This window comes from Lithobates pipiens, unplaced genomic scaffold (genome assembly GCF_037356315.1).
Source record: "Lithobates pipiens isolate NorthernLeopardFrog02 unplaced genomic scaffold, aLitPip1_a1.2 Scaffold_30, whole genome shotgun sequence".
NCBI lineage: Eukaryota > Metazoa > Chordata > Amphibia > Anura > Ranidae > Lithobates > Lithobates pipiens.
The window spans coordinates 60740036-60758276 of record NW_027507791.1 but is presented as its reverse complement, the minus strand read 5'-3'; the positions used below and the strand labels follow the sequence as shown (position 1 = coordinate 60758276).

Sequence of the window (18241 nt, the reverse complement as noted above, 5' to 3'; positions counted from 1 at the left end):
TGGAGGGGTTAGATTTTGAGTGTTTTTTAAAATAAGGGCGCCATTCATTCTTAATGGCACCCCGATGCACCTTCTGATGCATACTATGCCTTTTGGTTCAGCGTGATAAAAAAAAAAAAAGGGGGGGGGGTTGTGTTCTTATTTTGTGCGATTTTGGCGTGTAATGCAGCTCTTTGAAATAAACAAAGCATGAAAACGCGCAAGATCGCAGCACGCAGAATCGCACCTGCACAGATGTGAATGGGACCTTAGCGTTCAATTTTGTATGGACGACAACAATTTCTTCTAAGGGACTTTAGAATTAAATTTTGAAATGCCTTCTGCTACTGGCTGCAGAGAGATTGGGAGGAGTCAGTGAAACATGTGCTCAGCTTTGCTCTTCTATTGTACACCTATATTTCAGAAAGATGACCTTAAGAACAGAGCTCCTCTTCGGTTTACTCTATTTTTGCATGACTTGTGGTGAGTACATACAGATTATATACATTTATATCTAGAGAATAGAGATCAATGCTGGCAGAAATACCCAGAGAACAGAAAGTGTAGTATCTAATGCTCACAATATTATAGAAATGTAACAAATAATACAACACACATAAGGAAGATAGGACTGTTTTATTTTAAGCTCTTATTTGAGAAGCACTGATATGTTAATAGTAATAAAATAACACAAAGTAGTAAATGTATCAATGTAAATAAGGAGACAGACAGAAGAGATAATAAGAATATGTGTAAAAGAGATAATCACTATTTGAGAAACAATGATTTAGTGCATTACTATCTTTATGTGCTTTCACACTTCATAGCCTTTACGTGTTTATAGTCTAACCCAACGTATTGTATAGCATTAATTTAGTAACAATTTCTGTTGGAGATATTTTTACTTCCTATGTTGTTGGGGGGAAAAAAATGAAATATTAGAAACAACGCATTGTCTTGTACTTTTTCCCAATTTTAACATTTATATCATTTTGTGCATTCCCGGATAATTACTCCAAAATATAACCAATAATGTCTGCTGATTTTTTTCCCCAGGTTTGTGAATGTTAAAAATTCAGATGCTATTGTGTTCAGTTCACACATACATGGCGCTCACACCAAATCACTATCATTGTGATATACTGTATGATTATTGTTTGGATATGGGGACTGGTCTGGGGGGAATATATATATATTTTTTTTATTAAGGAGGAATACAACATGATACTCATTATTGATGGACTTCATATTGTGCTGATATGTACCGAGATTTAATTATCTACTGACGTCACACTTTATTTTGTATTGTTCATTCATATATATCTCTTCACTTTATTAAAAAAAAAAATTGTTTATATGAAGTCACTTGATTCTTAGGTGTTATTTGTAATAAGGTTACCATTAATAGCTTTGAATTGAACTGAATTGAAAGATGAATGAATGTTTTTTTGTTTTCCCGAGAACAATACAGTTTAGCTGCTGTTGTATATGTTCACTTATTACTCAATTTACATTTGGATATACAAGCATTTGTAATGCTGCACTTTTTATCACATTTTTTATTTACAATTAGTCTTATTGTTGGAGCTGGCAGCTTACACACCATTTCTCACTAGTAGCGCAGTAATTTTTCTCCATTTTTATATCCATCTGCTAACCAGTTAGCCCTTGTACACACGGTCGGAGAATCCGTCGGAATGTGTCCTATCGGACCATTTTGTCGGATAATCCGACTGTGTGTGGTCTGCATCGGACTGTTTCCGTCGGAATATCCGTCGGACCAAATTTTCCAACTTGCTGGAAATATTTTCCGACAAACTGGACCGATCGGACATACTCCGATCATGTGTAGAGAATTCCGATCGGACAAGGTGCCACGCATGCTCAGATCAAATTCCTACATCAAAGCTATTGGCTACTAGCCTTAACGTAGTCCCATCGTAACGAAATAACGTCATCACGTTCTGAAAGATCGGATTTTCCGACAACTTTGTCCGACCGTGTGTATGTAACAGTTTCGGACACAATCCGTCAGACAAAATCCATCGGACAAAATCCGACGGATTTGGTTGTTGAAATGTCCGACCGTGTGTACAAGGGCTCAGATGTTTCTGGGCTGATTCACACCAGAACGTGATGTGGGAAACCCACGCACCGCGCACTTTTCTTGCAACTGCCCTGCAGTTGCGATCCGCAGGGGGTTTCAGTAATGAGTTAATGTATAGAGAAAACGTGCAGCACTATGTGATAAAGTGCATGGTGCAAATAAATACAGAATTGCTGATCGTAATGAAATACTGTGTAATACAATAAAATGACATCCAATGTGTAAACCACTTCCAAAAAAGGTATGACAACTATACATATACAGTGCTTAAGTGTCGGCTTTAATAAACTGTGATAAGCGGAGATCATGATGATCACCGTTTATCTCAGAGCATTGTTAATTTAACCACTTCCCGACCAGCGCACGACGATGTACGTCGACAGAATGGCACGGGCAGGCATATTGGCGTACATGTACGTCCAATATTCGTTGCCGCCGTGCCATCGGGAGCGCGCCGCCGGCGGCGCGCTCCCGCGCTGGTCGGGACCCCCGTGAGTCCGGTCGCGGGACCCGCGGACTCGATCGCCGCGGGCATCCCCGCGATCGTCTCACGGAGCGGCCGAATGGAGGAAATGCTGTATAAACAACATTTTCCCATTCTGCCTAGCAACTAGTGACGCTGATCTCTGCTCCATGTGATTGGAGCAGAGATCAGTGTACACTAAATGAAAGCCCAACCCCCCCCACAGTTAGTAACACACCCCTAGGAACACTTAACCCCTACACTGCCACCCACAGGTTAACCCTTTCACTGCCAGTGTCATTTACACAGGAATCACTGCATTTATATAGCAGTGATTACTGTATAAATGACAATGGTCCCAAAAATGTGTCAAAAATGTCCGATGGGTCCCCGACAATGTCGCAGTCACAATAAAAATCGCAGATCGCCGCCATTACTAGTAAAAAAAAAAATAATAAAAAATTATTAATAAAAATGCTATAAAACTATCCCTATTTTGTAAACGCTATAACTTTTGCGCAAACCAATCAATAATCGCTTATTGCGATTTTTTTTACCAAAAATATGTAGAAGAATACGTATCGGCCTAAACTGAGGGAAAAAAATGTTTTTTTTATATTTTTGGGAGATATTTATTATAACAAAAAGTAAAAAATAATGCGTTTTTTTCAAAATTGTCGCTCTATTTTTGTTTATAGCGCAAAAAATAAAAACCGCAGGGGTGATCAAATACCACCAAAAGAAAGCTCTATTTGTGGGAAAAAAAGGACGTCAATTTTGTTTGGGAGCCACGTCGCACGACCGCGCAATTGTCAGTTAAAGCGACGCAGTGCCGAATCGCAAAAAGTGGTCTGGTCTTTGACCAGCAAATTGGTCCGGTCTGAAAGTGGTTAATATACTGAGATGAGTACTGGAGAACTATTCTCCTCATCTCATCTCAGTACACAGAATGGCTGCATTCCCTGCAACAGAAACTGCCCGTTTAGTAAACAGAGATGCCACTTTATCAAGTTCTCAAGTGCGCTTCTCTTTCAAGTTCTCCTTTCTTGCTTCTCCAGCAAAAGAGGTGGAGTTAGCAGGAAGAAAGAGGAGATCTCTGCCAGTGAATAGCTTCTTTCTTTGTCCATCTGCCTGCGTGGCCAAAAGTGAAAGTAAAAACGTACTCTACTGCAGCGAAAAATACATCAACAGCAGGTTAGAATTACATTAAAGTGGAGGGCCGTCCAAAAAAAAGAAAATGCATTAATATTCTTAAAAAAAAAGAAAAAAAAGATTTTTTTTTTTAATTTTTTTTTTAAACTTACCTGAAACCGCTGTTGCTAAACAGTCTTCCTAATCTGCCTCTTCCTATTCCGCTGCACTACCTCCTCTTCAGCTAGCTGCCCCGGTGCCTTCTGGGACATGTGTGTGTGTCCCAGAAAACAACAGGGCCATTCACAAAGAGCCCAGCGACTCGCGCATGCGCAGTAGGAAATGGGCAGTGAAGCCGCAAAGCTACACTGCCTGTTTCCCTTCGTTAAGACGGAGGCGCCGGCAGCCAATCTGATTGACGGATCTGCCTCGAACAACCGACATTGCGGGATCACTGGACATATGAGTGTCCTTATTAAAAGTCAGCAGCTACAGTGTTTGTAGCTGCTGACTTTAAAAAAAAAAAAAAAAACGACCGGAACACCGCTTTAACTATACAATTACACACACACAGAGATATATAGATAGATAGATAGATAGATAGATAGATAGATAGATAGATAGATAGATAGATAGATAGATATGTGTGTATGCGTATATTTATGTCTGTGTGTGTATATGTATATTTGTGTGTGTGTGTGTATATCTGTGTGTGTGTGTGTGTGTGTGTGTATATATATATATATATATATATATATATATATAATCTCAAAAACAAAAATATATCTTTCACCAAAAAAAAGTACATATATCTCATATTTATGTGTGTGTGTGTTTTCTGATCATGCAACCATATACACCACTGTGAGAGCCATGTGCAACATTCACAGCCAATGCTCAATTTTACAGCAATGCAGGTTCATAGCCCCAGACACCCTGGTGTTGATTTACTGAAGCTGGAGATTGCAAAATGTGATTCAGCTGTGCATGGTAGCCAATCAGCTTCTAAATGCATCTATGTTTAATTAAAACCCAACTCTGGCATGTTTTTTTTGCCATGCAGTGGAGCTGTGGCAGAAGTAGAATGTTACTGATATTTTCACATCCACAGCGGGTATTTTGGTGTAAGGAAGTTAGAAACAGTCCACATGCATGCTGAACACATTGGACCCAATGCGGCACTCAGAGAGGTGGAAAATCAGGGGCAGACTGGCCCTGGGGTAGGGCGTGCGACATGGAGAGGCATGGGTGCAATGTTGAGGGGGAGAGAGGAAGCTTCAGGGTTTGGGGAACTTCGGCCTTCTCTGCTGCTGTCGAAGCACAGAGCCAACAGAGTTTTGGAGCACTTCCTTTGGCTCTGTAATAGGTGACTGATAGGTGGTGGGCAGGGACAGAAGTCCTCTGATGGCTGCTGCCGCTTCATCCTCCCGATCACCCCTAGTGTCAGTCTGGTGAAGGCCTACTCGGTGCAGCTATCCATGGCAAAATTGTCCTTGAATGGCAGTTTGGAAATGTGGTCACCCTGGGGGGGGGGGGGGGCAGGGTTCCAATTTCCCCCCTGGGCCGCTCTGATGGCCCATAAAAGGGATGCACACCCTCCGTCCCCTCCCTAGCTCAAATGGCAGGCAGGTGCCAGTAGCTAAGCAGACTCCTCAGCTCACTTTGCATGGAAAAGATCGTTTCGGGTGCAAAAGTTTGTAGGCTGTCTTGCAGCCGCTGGTGGTGATGGTCAACCTCCTACACAAGTTTGTAGTTTGTAGGCTGTCTAGCAGCCGCTGGTGGTGATGGTCAACCTCCTACACAAGTTTGTAGTTTGTAGGCTGTCTAGCAGCCGCTGGTGGTGATGATCAACCTCCTACACAAGTTTGTAGTTTGTAGTTTGTAAGTTGTCTAGCAGCTGCTGGTGGTGATGGTCAACCTCCTACACAAGTTTGTAGTTTGTAGGCTGTCTAGCAGCTGCTGGTGGTGATGGTCAACCTCCTACACAAGTTTGTAGTTTGTACGTTGTCTAGCAGCTGCTGGTGGTGATGGTCAACCTCCTACACAAGTTTGTAGTTTGTAGGCTGTCTAGTAGCCGCTGGTGTTGATGGTCAACCTCCTACACAACTCTATTTCACATAAACAAAGCAAGGAAGGACACTGGGGTTTTAAATCAAAACCCCGGGACTTTTAAGGTGCTAAATTGTAAAGTTAATTAAGGTCACATAAGCAATATGCTCAAATGAAAAAAAATTTTTTTGTTTGAGCATATTGCTTATGTCACCTTAACTAACTTTACAGTTTACAATTTAGCACCTAAAAAGTCCCGGGGTTTTGTTTTAAAACCCCAGTGTCCTTCCTTGCTTTGTTTATAGTTTCTGGGATGTGGTGCTTTTTTGTCAGAGCTCTCCTCTCATTGCCTGTTTGAACTCTGTTTCACATAACAATGATAGTGTTTTTAACTATGTATTAAATTGCTGTCCATTGGTACCTGTAATGCCTCTTTGTGCAAGTTTTCAAAAAAATTAAGCTCTAAAAGGTACTGCTGTTATGAAGGCTAAGGGTATTGAAACCAAATGTTGCATTAATTTAGATCAGGGATCCTCAAACTACGGCCCTCCAGCTGTTGTGAAACTACACATCCCATGAGGCATTGTAAAACTGACATTCACAGACATGACTAGGCATGATGGGAATTGTAGTTCCTGAACAACTGGAGGGCCATAGTTTGAAGACCCATGATTTAGATTGTTCTACTGTTCCCTCTCTTCGCATTTACTAAAGTTCAATAAAAAATAAACAAAAAACACACACTGGATTTCTGATAAAAAAATATTTTAATGAAAAATATAATAAATTTCAAACAACCAAGACAGGGGTTGTAAAGGTACATGTTTTTTCACCTTAATGCATTCTATGCATTAAGGTGAAAAAACATCTGACAGTGCCTGCACCCCAAGCCCCCCCGTTTTACTTACCTCACCCCTCGAAAGTCCCACGCTCGTCCCCCGACGTCCTTTCCACCGTTAAGCCTGGCCGCTGATTGGCTGGAGTGGATGGATGGAAAGCAACGCAGCCATTGGCTCGCGCTGCTGTCAATCACATCCACTGACACAGAGCGCCGGGGCCGTGTGATACAGCGAGCGGCTATACCCGCCGGCTGTATCACAGGAGCGCGCCCGCAGATGCTTCTCACCATGCGAGGGAGCTCACATGAACGTGAGAAGCATCTGCGGGAGGAAGCAGAGACAGCCGCCGAGGGACCCCAGAAGAGCAGGTTCGGGGCCACTCTGTGCAAAACGAGCTGCACAGTGGAGGTAAGTATAACATGTTTGTTATTTTAAATTAAAAAAAAAATTCACTTTACAATCCCTTTAAATCATCCATGGGGGCCAGTTGTTGGCTTGGTTGACCAACAAGATGCAGAAGAGCAAGGGAATTTTTTTATGCTCTTCTAGCATCTCTTGGAATATTGTTTGATGCTGCAAAACTGCAGTAGTAAGACGCTCCATGTTGTCATTGGAACGTCTCATTTTGCCAAAAAATTCAGTTCTGCATTGAATCTTGGATAGATTGTCTATCCCTTAAAGTGGTTGTAAACCCTTACAAACCACTTTGACCTACAGGTAAGCCTCGATTAAGGCTTACCTGTAGGTCCAAGAAATATCTCCTAAACCTAAGGTTTAGGAGATATTTACCTGAACACAGCCACCACTGTCTGGGGCGCAGGCGCACTGGGTAAGCCGCAGATCACGGTGATATGCCGCGAGTGTCGGCTCCCGTGTGCATGCGCGGGAGTGACGTCATCGCTGCTCCGGTGAATCACAGCGCCGGAGCAGCGAGACCCACCAAGAAATGGACGCTCGGAACTACAGGGGACAGCGGTGACTTCCCTGGCTCCTGTGTCAGGTAAGTGACACATAATGGGCTTCTATGCGATGCATAGTAGTCCATTATGCTTTACCTTTGCAGGGAATCAAAGAGGAAGTAAACTCATCAGGGTTTACTTCCTCTTTAAGCTTTCCTCTATTCTGTTAGCTAGCACTTGCCTTCTTCTCCTTCCTCTGGGAACCCGTATAGGGTCAGAAGAAGAATTATTAGCTGTGCATGTTCCACTCTTTCTTGATCTGCAAAATAATAAATAAAAAAATTATTCAAAACGATTCTTAGTATGAAATATACAGAAAAAATAAATAAAGAAAAGTTTTGTCGGTTTGTAGATTTACCGTATTTATCGGCGTATAACACGCGCCAGCGTATTACATGTGACGGCGTATAACATAAGTTTAGGAGGGAAGTTTAAGGAAAAAAACTTCTAGGAGGGAAGTTAAAGAGAAAAAAAACTTACATTTTAAATGCCCATCAATGCAGCCTTGCATACTGTCCAACTGCAAGCCTTGCCCGGTGTCCATCTGCAGCCTTGCCCAGTGTCCATCTGCATCCTTGCAGTGTCCATCCGCAGCTTTCCCCAGTGTCCATCTGCAGCTTCCCCAGTGTCCATCTGCAATCTTCCCCAAAATTGCAGCATGTTTGGGTTTTAAATTTACCACCGCCAAAATATTTGGCTCTTCTCACCGCTGACATAGACTGAGCCAAGTGTACTGTGTACTCATGTACTCGGCTACTCGGCTCCGCTCGCAGTTCGCAGCCTTGCACACTGTCCAACTGCAAGCCTTGCCCATTCTCCATCTGCAGCCTTGCCCAGTGTCCATCTGTAGCCTTGCAGTGTCCATCTGTAGTCTTGCAGTGTCCATCTGCAGCCTTCCCCAGTGTCCATCTGCAGTCTTCCCCAAAATTGCAGCATGTTTGGCCGCGTACACACGGGCGGACTGTCTGTCCATCTAAGTCCGTCAGACAATCTGACAGACAGTCCGTCCTACTTTTGAATGAACGGACTTGACCACACACGATGAACAGACAGTCCGCTGAAAGCTTGCGCGATGACGTGTACAGCACGTACGACGGGACTAGAAATACGACGTCCAATACACTGCAATGCAACCTTCGGCCGTGTAAATCCTTTCTGAGCATGCGCCATACTTAGTCCGTCCAACTTGCCTACTCACGAGCGGACTGTCTGCTGAAACCAAGTTTGGACGGACAATATTACGGAAATTCCGAAAGACTTAGTCCGCCAGACTGTCCGCTGAAAAAGTCCGCTGAAGCCCACACACGAGCGGACTGTCCGCTGAAACGTGTTTCAGCGGACAGTCCGCTCGTGTGTGGGCTTCAGCGGACTTTTTCAGCGGACCAAGTCCGTCAGACAGTCAGCCCGTGTGTACGCGGCCTTTGGGTTTTAAATTTACTGCTGCCAAAATATTCGGCTCTTCTCGTCGTCGACATAGACCGAGCCGAGTGTATTGTGTACTCATGTACTCAGCTATTCGGCTCCGCTCGCAGTCACGCCCCTGTCCCACCCCTTGGCCAACTCCTATGATGAACACAACACCAGTCCAATGGCGGATGTAAAGGCTAGGAGGCAGGACTGGGCGTGATTGCAAGCAGAGCCGAGCCTATCTGAGTACACAGTACGCTCGGCTCAGTAAATGTCAGCAGCCCTCACAGACAGCGGAGATCGCCAGGGATCGGCATATAAGACGCATTCCATGAATTTCCCCTGATTTTAGGGGGAAAAAGGTGCGTGTTATATGCCGATAAATACGGTACTTGTTTGAGGTACAGCATCCACTGCTCCATCCTGATTGGAGATTAAATTTTCCAGCTGATCTGCTTGAGAAATTAATATTTTTGTTATTTTGTCACACTTTTTATATGGGGCCAACTGATAAATACGTCTTTACGTTTACCAGTATGTGACGGTCCAGGTTGTGGATCTTCTTCATTTCGAACTTCTTCAGGAGCTAATTAAGAAAAAGAAATGTATACACTAGTAGAAAACTTCAATTTTAATGAAATAGTTGAAAGACCGGATATTTATGAAAGAAGAGACACAAGCAGTTTCTTCTGTCATAAATCCTTCCTCCTCCCTGTCAGCCCTCATGTGCTCAATGAGAGATCCGTGCATGCATGGCTCATTGTATATTTACAGCCCCGATCTGTGTCGCAGTGATGGGACTACAAACCACTGCTCAGGAGTGACATTGCTGCGGCTAAGACTGTGCGAAAATGGAAGCCCCTGGCACCTGCCAGATTAATTACAATGCAGCTCTGGAGGATTTAGTGTGACAGGTAAACATGCTATATTGTGCAAATATCCTGTGCATACTAGCCCACTAGATCACCTGGTGGGGCCCTAAAAAGAACATGTGATAGTGGACTTTAGTACCACTTAATACATCTTCATATTGTAACATAGCAAAGTTTAACTAATAAGTAGAAGTTTCAGCCGTCGACAAAAGGGTATTTTCCACTTATCACACAGGTTTGAATCCTCCTAATATTTGATATTTATAATAGGTTAATAAAATGGCTGCTATGGCCAATTTACTCCATTTCAGTGTTGTGTGCAGGGCCGTCTTTAATATTGATTGGACCCTGGGCAAACATTTTTCTTGGGCCCCATCTTCCACGTAATTTCGCTCTCCGCATGCTTTAAGACATACAATAAATAGCAACTAGACTCAAATTCAGTTTACTGAATCAGATCAGGCAGCAATTGCGATTGGTAGCCAGAGGTTCCAGTGTATCATTACCACTCACTGACTGGCTGCTAGAGGTTACAGCACACATTATGGCTCATTGTTATTTTCTAGAGGTTATAGCACATGACTTCAGCTTGTTGACTGGTTGTTAGAGGTTACTGCACATTATTACTGCTCACTGATTTATTGCTAGAGGTTACCTAATATCTATACCACTCACTAATTTGTTGTTAGGTTACTGCACATTATTACTGCTCACTGATTGGTTGCAAGAGATTAGTGCATAGCATTACTGCTCACTAATTGGTTTCTAAAGGTTACAGCACTTCATCTTCCCACTGCCTGCCTGCATATTCACATGCACCAAAATTCAGGGTGCTGTGGCCCCATGCTATTTTGAAGAAGGGTTCCACCTCCAATTTGCTTACTTTTGCAGAACAGGCTGATGTTAGGCTTAATGACTATAGTTGTAGGCAGGTCTTTCAAGCATGCCCCTTTACCTCCCCAGTGGGCAGCCTTCAGCAGAAGTGATGGTGGATGTGACCTCAGGGGACATGATATACATATGAATGCCACCTCTATTTACATATCAGTGTGGTGGTCCACGGCTATTTACATATTAGTGCCACTGCTCTTTACATATCAATGCAGGTTATTTACATGTAAACACAAGGGCAGCAGGTGAGTCATCTGTACACAACAATAGGGCAGAGCTGGGCAGCAGAAGTTTACACTGAGATATTGAGACACAGCACTAGACTAAAACATCAAGGTATAAGGGAATTTAAACTGGGATGGTTTTCAAGTATGAGGCAGCTGCTTTGGGCCCCACAACAGCTGCCCCTTTTGCCCTGTCTTAAATACGGTCCTGGTTGTGTGGTCATTAGATGGAAGGGTGGGATTATTGGTATAGCAGGTAACAAGCCATAGTTAATACCATAGTCAAGCGTCGAAGCTGATTTTTTATTCCATGATCACATCGCAAAGTAGTGTAACGTTTCGGAGCCACGCAGTGCTCCTTTGTCACATGCCTGACGAAGGGGCACCGAGTGGCTCTGAAACGTTGCACTGCTTTTTGATGTGATCATGGAATAAAAAAATCAGCTTGGACCCTATCTTGTTGATCCATGGTGTGCTGGTAAATATCTGCATTATTAACGTTCTATTGACACCCGCAGTGGTTCACATAGGGCAGTGTGAACTGCTTGCGAGTTCTATGCGATGCGGGAAGTGGCACTGGAATTGTGCTGGTTCACGCATCGCGATAGTGTGAACCAGAACGTATGGTTGGTGTGTGTGTGTAGTTTACACAGGCGGTTGGTGGAGCACTATAAGAAGGAATTGATGAGGAGTGCACAAAACACTTTCATCACAGTGATTGGAATTCCTATTTTTTTAATATACTTTTTTATATACATTTTTTTGCCTTTTTAATTGTATTCTTAAACAAATATTTTTGCGTGGACTGAGGTTTTTATTGGTATCACACTTCTTCTTTTCATGAGTCAGCTGAAGTTTGCGGCAATCAGCCAAAGAAGCTACTGGAATGTAGTGACAGTCCTAGGCAGAGGTCGGCAGGTACACAGCTAAAGTAAGCAGATGCCAGCCAGGAAGCTGCTGGATCATGACAAGCTGGACCGCTGTGGCTAGTAGAGCTGAAACACAAGCAGCCAGCTAGTACAGCGGATTCTGAGAGCCCTCAGCCCACTCGGCTGTGGTCGGGATGATGTCACTTCCATAAGGGGGCTTTGTTATGCCTTTCATGGCCCCGTTCTTTGTCAAACCAATATTGGTTTGGTTTGACAAAGGGGCAGGGCCTGGAATTGCATAGCCATGCCTCCTTATGGACCACAACTGAGTGTTGTCGAGTGGGTTGAGAGCTCCCAGAATCTTCTGTACCAGCTGGCTGATTGCGTTTCAGCTCTACTAGTCACAGGGGTCCAGCTCATCACAATCCAGCAGCCTCCTGGCTGACATCAGCTTACTTCAGCCGTGTGCCTGCCGACCTCTGCCTAGGACTGTCACTACATTCCAGTAGCTTCTTGGCTGATCTTTGCAAACTTTAGCCTCTTAACCACCAACCTCTGATAGCAGATCGCAACCCTCTTATGGATGACATGTCTACTCTTTCTTAGCAAATGTACGGTAAGCGAATTACTTTACTTACATGTTTAGGGCTCCTCTCATACAGTTGTAGCATGGCCCCCTTGGGGGCTAGTTGGATTTACCTGTTCATCTGCATCACCATGGCTCTGTGAACCTTCCAACCCACCTGACACTCTGGGTTCAGACATCTTTAGACAAGCACCTTTAAATGACAAGTCAATATGTTTATATTATCTCAGCTTTTACTGTAGTAAGCAAAGTAGTATTATTTTACAAAGGAGGGCAATAGATCAAACGAGTTCTGAATAACAGCCCAGACTCGGTAGAATTCCCCAAAAACAGCTTAAAGTGGAGTTCCACCCCAAAAAAAACAAAAAAAACATTAATGTACATTAAAAAAAAACATTTGGAGAACTTTTTTTGTACTCACCTCGAAATACCTATTGCTAGGGGGTCCCTCTTAGTCTGTCTCCTTCAGCGCCTGGGCTCTTGACGTAATTTCCCTCGGTGCAGGAAGGGAGATCAGCTCTACCCCCTCCCTCTAGGCAGTCATCTGGGACACATCACAGGTCCCAGATGACTGCACGGCCAATAATAGTGCGGTGCGGTGTGCGCATGCGCAGTGGGTCTGGCAGACCTTATTTTAGATAAACATATTTGGTTCAGATGGTGTCAAGTGTGTGTGGCAGCATCCAGGTAAGGAGTACAAAGACAAGTGTGTCTTGCCTACAGTTAGGCATGATGGTGGGAGTGTCATGGTCTGGGTAATAGCCCAGACTCAGTATAATTCCCCAAAGAACAGCTTAAAGTGGAGTTCCACCCCAAAAAAAAAAAATGTATTAATGTACATAAAAAAAAACATTTGGAGAATTTTTTTTGTACTCACCTTGAAATACCTGTTGCTAGGGGGTCCCTCGTAGTCTGCCTCCTTCAGCGCCTGTGCTCTTGACATAATTTCCCTTGGTGCAGGAAGGGAGATCAGCTCTCCCCCTCCCTCTAGGCAGTCAACTGGGACACATCACAGGTCCCAGATGACTGCGCGGCCAATCACGGCACGCACATGCACAGTAGGTCTGGTAGACCTTATTTTAGATAAACGTATTTGGTTCAGATGGTGTCAAGTGTGTGTGGCTGCAACCAGATAAGTAGTACAAAAACAAGTGTGTCTTGCCTACAGTTAGGCATGGTGGGGGGAGTGTCATGGTCTGGGGCTGCATGAGTGCTGCCGGCACTGGGGAGCTACAGTTCATTGAGGGATCCATGAATTCCAACATGTACTGTGACATTCTGAAGCAGAGCCTAATCCCCTCCCTTCTGGTACTGGGCCGCAGGCAGGGCTGGACTTACCATTGGGCTTGACTGGGCTCAAGCCCATGGGCCCCACCCAACAGGGGCCCCACCAAGATACATAGCCGAGTGTACTCGGCTTGGCTTGGCTCCGCTCACAGTCACGCCCATTCCCGCCCTACGATGGACATAATACAGGGACTGGGTGTGACTGTAAGCCGAGCCGAGTACACCCGGCTACTCTTGACTCCGCTCGGGACTGCGAGAGGACCCGAGATACACAAGACTCTGTATCTCCATGGCGCCATTTTTAAACTTCAAGACTGCAATCACAAGGCTACACTGACATGGCTGCAAATGACACTGGACAAGGCTGCAGATGGACACTGATAAGGCTGCATTGATGGGCATTTGAATTAAAAAATTTTCCTTAAACTTCCCTCCTAAACTTGGGGTGCATGTTGTGCGCCGATAAATGCGGTAATGTATAGAAGGTAGGGCCCGAAAGTGACTCAAGCCCAGGGGCCCCCACCACCCTAAGTCCTGCCCTGGCCGCAGTATTCCAACATAATAACGACCCTAAACACACCTCCAAGACGACCACTGCCTTGCTAAAGAAGCTGAGGGTAAAGGTGATGGACTGGCCAAGCATGTCTCCAGACCTAAACCCTATTGAGCATCTGTGGGGCATTCTCAAATGGAAGATGGAGGAGCTCAACTTCTCTAACATCCACCAGCTCTGTGATGTCGTCATGGAGGAGTGGAAGAGAACTCCACTGGCAACCTTTGAAGCTCTGGTGAACTCCATGCCCAAGAGAGTTAAGGCAGTGCTGGAAAAAAATGATGGCCACACAAAATATTGACACTTTGGACCCAATTTGGACATTTTCACTTAGGGGTGTACTCGTTTTTTGTTGCCAGTGGTTTAGACATTAATGGCTGTGTGTTGAGTTATTTTGAGGGGACAGCACATTTACACTGTTATACAAGCTGTACACTCACTACTTTACATTGTAGACAAGTGTCATTTCTTCAGTGTTGTCACATGAAAAGATATAATAAAATATTTACAAAAATGTGAGGGGTGTACTTACTTTTGTGAGATACTGTGTATATGTATATATAATTTTTTTTTTTTTTATTGGGGGCTTAAACAAGTTAGTGAACAACTGATTGAGCCTCATGCAGCTGAGCTGCAATAGATCACTTCAAAAGGTGATCTATTGCTTGCTGCAATCAGCATTATGTTAAGGAGACATTGGACAGAGCTGCAATAGCACAGAGAGGACCAGAGCAGGAGTGGACAGCAGGGGAACGTTAGGGGAGGTCCGGACATGACAGTGTGCCCATTGACACACTGTGAAGAGGGTTTGGAGTTAGGCGGAGCAATGGGCGAGGCTGGAGCAGGAGGAGCCATTGATAAAGGGGGTGGAGCTGAGCGGGAGTCAGTTGGCGAAAGTGATCACACGAGGAGGCAGTTTTTACCACCCACATCAGTGACGGTAGCAGTAACAGATGTGGTAAAAGGGGTGGGGGGCTCATTGGTAGTATGGCCCTCCGGTGTATTTCATCAAAAGATTGATGAATACTGGTTTGGTTGCACTGTGGGAAAAGGGGTTGTCTCCGAGTGGTACAGCTGGAGGCCTATGATGTTTGGTAAAGGTCCCGCAGTGTACTGGTGATATATACGGTGGTAAAAGGGGGTAGCTCCGCCACTGACCAATAAATTGGGGTTGAAACATGTTGTTTCTCTGTGGTTATATATATATATTGTTATATATTTAAAGTTAATTTGGAGTTTTACTTCAGTTTGTTTAACCACTTGCAGACCGGACCATTTTGCTGGTCAAAGACCAGACCACTTTTTGCGATTCGGCACTGCGTCGCTTTAACTGACAATTGCGCGGTCGTGCGACGTGGCTCCCAAACAAAATTGACCTCCTTTTTTCCTCACAAATAGAGCTTTCTTTTGGTGGTATTTGATCACCCCTGCGGTTTTTATTTTTTGCGCTATAAACAAAAATAGAGCGACAATTTTGAAAAAAACGCATTATTTTTTACTTTTTTTTAATAATAAATATCCCCCAAAAATATATATATATAAAAAAAATTTCCCTCAGTTTAGGCCGATACGTATTCTTCTACATATTTTTGGTATAAAAAATCGCAATAAGCGATTATTGATTGGTTTGCGCAAAAGTTATAGCGTTTACAAAATAGGGATAGTTGTATAGCATTTTTATTAATAATTTTTTATTATTTTTTTTTTACTAGTAATGGCGGCGATCAGCGATTTTTTTTTATTGTGACTGCGACATTGTGGGGGACCCATCGGACATTTTTGACACATTTTTGGGACCATTGTCATTTATACAGTAATCACTGCTATATAAATGCAGTGATTCCTGTGTAAATGACACTGGCAGTGAAAGGGTTAACCAGTGGGTGGCAGTGTAGGGGTTAAGTGTTCCTAGGGGTGTGTTACTAACTGTGGGGGGGTTGGGCTTTCATTTAGTGAACACTGATCTCTGCTCCAATCACATGGAGCAGAGATCAGCGTCACTAGTTGCTAGGCAGAATGGAGAAATGTTGTTTACACAGCATTTCCTCCATTCGGCCGCTCCGTGAGACGATCACGGGGATGCCCGCGGCGATCGAGTCCGCGGGTCCCGCGACCGGACTCACGGGGGTCCCGACCAGCGCGCTCCCGATGGCAGGGCGGCATTGAATATTGGACGTACCTGTACGCCAATATGCCTGCCCGTGCCATTCTGTCGACGTACATCGTCGTGCGCTGGTCGGGAAGTGGTTAATAAAGGCTGTTATGGCCATTATACTCCATAAGAACAGTGTGATCTTTCATTCAAGGTAAAGGTGGGAAGAAAGTATAAAGGGGCTGTAACAGATTAAGGGTGGTATATCTGGGTTACACTGGTCATGCCTGTGCTCCTGTACTTTGAGGAGGTACAGGGACTTGCAGTACTTACATGACGTTACCTAATTTTCCAATGTAAAAAATTGCAGAAGCATCGTGTTTACCTTGATCTGCTACAAGCTGGATGCCGGCTATTATTGACAGCTGGCAATTCTAGCCTGCACCCCTTCCAGGACCCGGGAGGAATTCTGATTCATGCTGCCCCCCCCCCTCCCCCCAGCCTGACCACGGGCCATCCTACCGAATCCCCACACCAGCCACCTCACCTGTATGCAATCAGCCCCCCCCCCCCCCAATCCTGTATATATGTCAGCCCCCTCACACCTGTATATATATACTCTTTTGTAAAGGGGAACGCTGCAAATCATGATCTAAGGGGGAACGCTGATGTAGAGGGGAGGCTCTGGTGACCAGAGACCACCTTATATCAGAGTCCATTGTGTTCCCTTTACATCAGAGTTCACAATTACATCAGGGTCCACAGATTGAGTTCCCCCTTGCACTGCAAGGGGGAATACTGCAGACTCTGACGTAAAGGGGAACGCCAGGAACTCTGATGTGGGGGACACTCTGGTGACCAGAGACCAGGGCTGTCTTTAAGGCAAGGCAAAACGGGCAGCTGCCATGGGCCCTGTCATTGTTGTGGGGCCCAAAGCAGCTGCTTCATACTTACCAACTATCCCAGGTTAAATTCCCTTGTCCCTTTAAGTTTTTGTCCCATGCTGTTTCCCGATATCTCAGTGTGAAGTGCTGGTACTAATGCTGCCCAGCTCTGCCCTATTGTTGTTTACAGATGGCTCACTTGCAGACCCTGTGTTTACATGTAAATAACCGGCATTCATATGTAAATAGCGGCGGCATTCATAACAACCAGTCAGTGAGCAGTATTACTGTACAATAATCTCTATCAACCAATTAACAAGCAGAAATCATTTACTGTAACTTTTAGCAACTAATCATTGAACCGTAATGTGTGCTGTAACCTCTAGCAACCAGTCAGTAAGCAGTAATGATATGCTGTAACAGCTGGTAACCAAACACAATTGCTACCTGATCTGATACAGTAAACTGATTTTAAGTCTAGCTGCTATTTATTGTATGTCTCAGAGCAGGTGGAGGGTGGAATTGTATGGGGGGTGGGGGGGCCAAAGAAAATTTTTGCCCAGGGTCCAATCAATATTAAAGATGGACCTGCCAGAGACCACCTTCCCTACAGTGAATACACTAAGGTAAGGGGGGTTACTAATATAGGGAGGAAACCTTTATATCAGTGCCCCCTTACATCAGTGATTCCCCCTCAGACTGGCCTGGTGACACTGTCACTGACCTCCTCTCAGGTGCACCGTGCAGGGATCAGTCAAATGGCTCCAGCTTGGTGGGTCTGGGTTTTATCCTTCACCAGACAGTCAGAGGCTGCAAACATGCTAAAAGAGACGGTCAGAGACTGCGTAAATGCTAAAGGAGACAGTCAGAGACTGCGGACATGCTAAAGGAGATGGTCAGAGACTGCGGACATGCTAAAGGAGACGGTCAGAGACTGCGGACATGCTAAAGGAGACGGTCAGAGACTGCGGACATGCTGAAGGAGATGGTCAGAGACTGCGGACATGCTAAAGGAGACGGTCAATGACTGCGGACATTTTTAAAGGAGA

General features: G+C 44.5%; 1 protein-coding gene across 13 annotated transcripts in view; it reads left to right on the top strand.

The window, feature by feature from the left end:
• Window positions 1-397: 397 nt before the first annotated feature.
• LOC143942903 (CD48 antigen-like) overlaps window positions 398-18241 on the top strand; it is a 176488-nt gene continuing 158644 nt past the window's right edge. For all 13 annotated transcript variants that reach the window (XR_013264858.1, XR_013264857.1, XR_013264856.1 and 10 more), the window contains exon 1: window positions 398-462. Coding sequence is in view for 10 of the 13 variants with exons in the window: in XM_077464323.1 (XP_077320449.1) it covers window positions 408-462 (55 nt within the window). In the remaining 3 variants the exon portion in view is untranslated. The remainder of the gene's footprint in view (window positions 463-18241) is intronic.